At 35.0% G+C, this 6,523-nt stretch overlaps 1 protein-coding gene across 1 annotated transcript; it reads left to right on the forward strand.

Moving 5' to 3' along the window:
- The first annotated feature begins 1,312 nt into the window (after positions 1-1,312).
- LOC120160488 (probable pectate lyase 5) lies at positions 1,313-2,796 on the forward strand. The gene is made up of 4 exons (XM_039170902.1): positions 1,313-1,479; positions 1,554-2,264; positions 2,345-2,483; positions 2,561-2,796. Exons 1-4 carry the CDS (start codon positions 1,373-1,375, stop codon positions 2,780-2,782), a joined length of 1,179 nt encoding a protein of 392 aa, XP_039026833.1. The 5' UTR covers positions 1,313-1,372; the 3' UTR covers positions 2,783-2,796.
- The last annotated feature ends 3,727 nt before the right edge of the window (positions 2,797-6,523 follow it).

Consider the following 6,523-nt stretch of genomic DNA (forward strand, 5'->3'; position numbering starts at 1 on the left):
TTGAATTATAACAAAAAAAGCATGTGCGGTGGTCACAATAAATCTTAATTATACATATTAATTAACTATATCTTATTAGTCCTTTATCATGAGGTACGAATTTTTGACGTTTACGAATGAAGTAAATTAGGTTGAGATGGTGGCTCTCGCCTTTGCAATACTCGATCTAGATTAATTGAGAAGAAAATTAATAACAAAATAAGATATTTAGGGCCTACAAAGTTTGAATTATAACAAAAAAAGCATGTGCGGTGGTCACAATAAATCTTAATTATACATATTAATTAACTATATCTTATTAGTCACTTTATCATGAAGGTACAAATTTTGACGTTTACGAATGAAGTAAATTAGGTTGAGATGGTGGCTCTCGCCTTTGCAATACTCGATCTAGATTAATTGATCAATAGATCGGATACCAGTGATTAATTCAAAAAAATAGAGATTATTTAAGTAATTGCATCTATAAAATTATTATCAATAACTAATAAATATTTAATATATATTATCTTGATTTGTACTTAAATGCTGATTTTTTTTAAATAATTACTATCTAAAGGAGGGAAGAGAAATTTGTTACTATTAAATATTGAACTCAAAATATAAAAAAGAAAATAGGTGTCAACTGAATATTTTTAACCGTTTTAAAGATTATTGATTATATTGATATTTTTTAAAGTTATACTTAAGGGAAATTTTTTTCTTAATGAATATTAAACTCATAACTTGATGCATTTTTTTCGATATTGTGCAAATTAATAGTTGAAAATCTAATTCAACTATTACTATTTAAATGTCAAGTTTACCACTTCCATCCTCTATTCCTCTCGCGTGGGTTATCACTTATCATATCCCCCTTTTTTGTAGGTGATTGTAATTTAATTTAATAAGCAAAAAGAAGATAAAGACATAAGCAGTAGTTTCATCACTTTGGGGACCAAATCAAGCAAAATGTTCGACAGGGGACCCATAAAATCCATCAAATTTACTGCCCTGATAGTTCAACAAAATCAACCGATGGTACCACAAAGTCTTCTTTTTTCAGGTTTAATCCCCTGATTTCCTCTGTCATCAGGACCTCATACCTGTTTTCATATCCACAAAATGCTCAATAGAATAACCTTTTTTGAGTGAGTGTTTTACTTTTTATATTGAATTCCTTGCTTAACGGCCCAAACTACCCGAGTGGAATCCCGTGAAACCTGAAATTACGAAGCATGGACGCACACAGTCGACCCTACCATGTTTTGATTTAATCACGCCGTTGAGCTTGGCTCTAATTCCTTCTATAAAACCATCCCATCTCCTTCCCCTTCCTCTCAACCTCAAATATTTTCCCTCCCTCCAAACAGAACCTCACACTGAACCCAAAATGCATGTCCCTTCTCTCTCTCTCCTCTTCACTTCTCTCCTTTTCCCCTCTCTCATTTCCTCTTCCCCTGTCCAAGACCCTGAACTCGTAGTCCAAGACGTGCACAGGTAGATTGTAATCTTTTTTTTGTTTAAACTATCACATTTTGTGTACTGATAACATTTGTTGTTGTTGGGGGCAGGGCCATCAATGCTTCAAGGAGGAACCTTGGATATCTGTCTTGTGGCACCGGCAACCCCATGGACGACTGCTGGCGGTGTGACCCGAACTGGGAGAAGAATCGGCAGAGGCTAGCCGACTGCGCCATTGGTTTCGGCAAGAATGCCATTGGTGGAAGGGACGGTAAGATTTATGTTGTGACTGATTCGAGTGATAACGACGTCGTGAACCCCAAGCCGGGAACTCTACGACATGCCGTGATTCAAGACGAACCGTTGTGGATCATTTTCGCCCGTGACATGACGATACGGTTGAAGGAAGAACTGCTGATGAACTCGTTCAAGACCATCGGGGGTCCTTGTATAACAATTCAGTATGTGACCAACATCATTATTCATGGACTCAACATCCATGACTGCAAGCAAGGAGGCAATGCTATGGTGAGGGACTCCCCGCAGCATTTCGGTTGGCGAACGATATCGGACGGCGATGGAGTGTCGATCTTCCGCGGTAGCCATGTTTGGGTCGATCATAACTCCTTGTCCAACTGCAACGATGGCCTGGTCGATGCCATTCATGGGTCCACCGCAATCACTATCTCAAACAACTACATGACACACCATGATAAAGTCATGCTTTTGGGGCACAGTGATTCCTATACTCAAGACAAGAACATGCAAGTCACAATTGCCTTTAATCACTTTGGAGAAGGGCTTGTCCAAAGAATGCCTAGGTAAAGTAATCCGAAATCCGAAACATTGAATAAATTCGAGATTCGTATCTTAATATCCGTTATTATTTTCACATTTACAGATGTAGACATGGATATTTCCATGTGGTTAACAATGATTACACCCACTGGGAAATGTATGCCATTGGTGGAAGTGCAAATCCAACCATTAACAGCCAAGGGAACAGATTTACAGCACCAAATGCCAGATTCAGCAAAGAGGTAAAACCCCATTAACCTAATACGTAAGTTTTGTTTTCAATTCATTTATGGTAACCATTCGACCATTGCTCATGCAGGTGACTAAACATGAAGACGCACCAGAGAGTGAATGGAAGAGCTGGAACTGGAGATCGGAAGGAGACTTGATGGTGAACGGTGCATTTTTCACCCCGTCGGGTGCCGGTGCTTCGTCAAGCTATGCCAAGGCTTCGAGCTTGGGAGCCAGGCCATCTTCATTGGTGGCGACGATAACGACCAATGCCGGTGCTCTTAGTTGCAAGAAAGGCTCCCGTTGCTGATTAAGACATGTGATCAAACACGTACTGGACTTGGTTAATTACCAAGTGATTGAAAAAGAAAACTTTGATGATCATTACAACCTCGGCCTGTTTCTTATAGAACATCTGATGAACTATAAGAAAGCAAGTGTAGACGTGTTGATATACACACTAAATTTTAATTTATCTTTAAAAATTTTATTATAACCAATTTAAGTTGAATGATCAAGTAAATTCGATCCAATCAAACAATCAAAATTACGTATTATGATAACCAAATTTAAAAATAACATCTATTTAAGTACCCTATTCCTTTGCTAGGAATTGAAGGGTAGATAGGTGAACAGCTTGAATTCCAACTGCTTTTGAATTAATTTGAGTTTATTTAAGTGAGTATGAAATTTCACCAACCACTGGTATAAAAGTGTAGTTAAGACATTGATGTTTGACAAAATTGGCTAAGCTTCCAAAAAAGTGTCAATGGGACCCTTTGGTCCAGTTAGGTTTTAAGTATTCTCCACTACATCGGCATAAATATTGAACCAAATGAGTGGTTCTCAAACAAGGACTGCCTTCCCCGCAATTGGGGGGCACCCCCATTGCCTTTTCTTGTGCCAAACATAGACAACGTGTTGCATGTAGACACAACCTTCCTTACCAAAACCTAGACCAATCTTTTCTCTACGATTGGAAAGCACAATATATAATGTGGTTTTACGATCGAAAAAATGACATGTGAATATACAAAATGGGAAGAAGAAAAGTGTTGGTTGAGGAATGTTTATATCATTGGGCACTATTAGAAGAAAGTCCTCCGAGTTGGATTTGTGATTAATTTGGATACACATATGCGTCGTGTCCCATTATTGGGCAGGTGGGGTTAAGATTGGAGTTGAATCTTAAATACATTATTTAGGTGATGCAGATGTGGGGTGGGGAGATTAGATTAGTGCGTGGGGGTGTGTAATTGGAAGGCGACTACAATAGGCTGTATAATTAAAAGGGTGATTTGCAGGCAGATTTTCAAGATTCGAACGAGTGACCGAATTTACGTTTGCTTGCTATCTGGCAAGCTCGACCCCACTCGAGGCAGCGGTCTAACCGAGATCATGCCGAGGATCAAGGCCAACCATTGAGGTCTACTATTTTTTCTTTTTTGGGGTTTGTACCATGTGGAAAAACAGTCTTTCTAGAATAAGAAGCAAACAGCCCTTAGCCATGTGCTGGACGCTTTGTAAGGCGATGATGCTCGGCAACAAGCTGTTTTTTTAACCGAGTTAAATTACAAATCAAATGGTAAATTAAATAATAAAGTTTGAATTAATGGAACTTACCACTTGGAAGTAATGTCTAAGAGGGGAAAGAAAACATTAACACAATACTAACAACAGCCACAGGGACCTATATTTGGGGCAGACTTTTGGTTTCAATGGATCTTACCACTTTGGAAGAACTTTGGGGTTTTATTCGGGCAAACGGATAAATTATTTTAAAAAAATAGGGCTAGTGAAAGTTTATTTTGGAATTTACGGTATTTTTTACGGTGTTTATAAATTTCGTCACGTTGAGTTAATTTGTTTGAATAAAAATATTTTTTTATTCAAACTTATCACGTTAAGGTCACGAGTTCCAATAAAATATTTTTTTATTACATTGGGATACAGAGTTTGAATAAAAAATATATATTTTTTAAACTCATTACCTCGACTTGACGAGTTCCAAGTCACTCTAACAAATATCGTAAATCCCTGAATAAATTTCTATATGTCATATTAGACTAATTAATTAAATTGTTTGTCCTATTGAAAAAACTAGAACTTTGTCTAATGTAATTAGGGGTGTGCAAAACCATATATGATCCGATCCGAAATTTCGGATACCTTAAATAGTGATATGTATATATCCGAAAAAACTGGATACTGAAATTCAGGTATCCGAATATAAAATTTAAATTTTACAAAAAAATAATTTTAAATTTTTAAATTTTTGATTTAATGTTATATATTCGATACTTCTATTGTATTAAATATATTTAATTACTACACACAATAAATAATTAAATACTCTATTTTTTTTATTGAATTAGAGCTTTAATGGGTTAGTGAGTTACTCATTTATTAGGCTAAATGTATCTAAAATTTAAAGGTCTAATTTTTTTGGATTTTCTGATAATCCGAAAGTGGATTTTATCTGGTCTGATTATACGAAAAATTTTGAATTTCCGATTTGAATTATCTGAAAATCAAAATATTAATCAAATATCCGAATTTTTCGATCGAATTATCATATCAACGGATCGGATCGGATTTTTTTCATACTCCTAAATGTAATATCCGTATCCTTTTGTTTACAAGTCGGATAATGTTATTTATTAAGACATTTGGTATTTGTCCAATGATGTCAAAGGCTGTGCTTGGGTTTAGGCCTTTCAGGCACAAGTCTTTTTGGGTTTTAACTTTTTTCAGGTCCGATCCCTTTACAGATCAAACTTTTTTGAGTTTATATTTAGGTAAATTACATTATCAGTCATTGATTTATTATTTTTTTTGATACAATTATTTTCTATATTACTTTTTCCTATTTTGATAAACAGTTTATTGTTTTTTATGTTTACTTAATCAGCGAGATAACAACACATGTGATCACAAAATTGAATAAATAAAATGAAAGAAATACTACTCCTAGCACAAGAGAGGAGTATCAAACCTCAAGGACACTTGCAAAGAGATTTTAACAGCTTAGGTAATTAATGTGCTAAAATTTTAGCTAAACAAATATTAAAAAAAAATTATATCCAGAAAAAAGTGTTCCTTGCTGAATGTATATGTAAAAGTGCCACGTCAGACTGAACCAGGCTCTTCAGCTCACCAAAAGCCGTTTATTTACAGAACCGGCTTTTTGAAACAACCGTACTCTTTCTTTTTCCCTCGCTATTCAGGGAAGACGATATTCATAACTCAACCTCCGCCTCCGAATTACCCGGACCTGATGTCCAGATCCTTACTTCCGGCGGCCTCCGCATCCCCGCTCACTCCAGCATCTTGGTCATGAAAACACCCTTCCTTCTCTTTTACAACATTTCCTCTACTCAAAATTTTCTGGTTTTTTCCCCTGATCTGACGTCTTTTTCTTAAATCAGGCGATGGTGTCGCCGGTTCTGGAAAGACTCGTTCCGATTCTCGGCGTTCCATGCGACGCCGTTTCTGCTTTTGATGAATACCTCTACAACTCCACGTTAGTAACAGTATTCGAATTATATTTATGTTGAACGTATCGTATATTTATAGAAAATTATATTTAAACTTAGATGAGAGTAAAATGAGTTCAATCGAGTCGAGTAAAAATTTTGAGTTATTCGAGTTGAAGAATCCTATTTTATAACTTGAAGTAGACTAAATTTTTTTTTGAGTTAAATTTTTTAGTTTTATTTAAATTTAATTGTACATTATTTGATGTCAATTTAAATTATATTTTATAAATATGTAAATATATATATATTCATATTTTTTCATATATAATTTATATATACTATACAAAGTCGAGATTCGACTTAAACTTTGATTAAACTTAAAAATCAATTTACTAATTATTAAAAATTTTAAGTTATTAGAGTTGTATTTTACAATTCAATTTGAATTTGAATTTTTTTTAATTGAATTGAGTTTATGAAATTACAACGGAACCAATTCGAGATACATTGTCTATTAAAGTTTAGATTTATGATTTTTTTATGACAAAGTTGAATTGACGGAAATAACCCTT

This window comes from Hibiscus syriacus, unplaced genomic scaffold, assembly GCF_006381635.1.
Source record: "Hibiscus syriacus cultivar Baekdansim isolate YM2019G1 unplaced genomic scaffold, ASM638163v2 tig00002847_pilon, whole genome shotgun sequence".
NCBI classification, from domain to species: Eukaryota; Viridiplantae; Streptophyta; class Magnoliopsida; order Malvales; family Malvaceae; genus Hibiscus; species Hibiscus syriacus.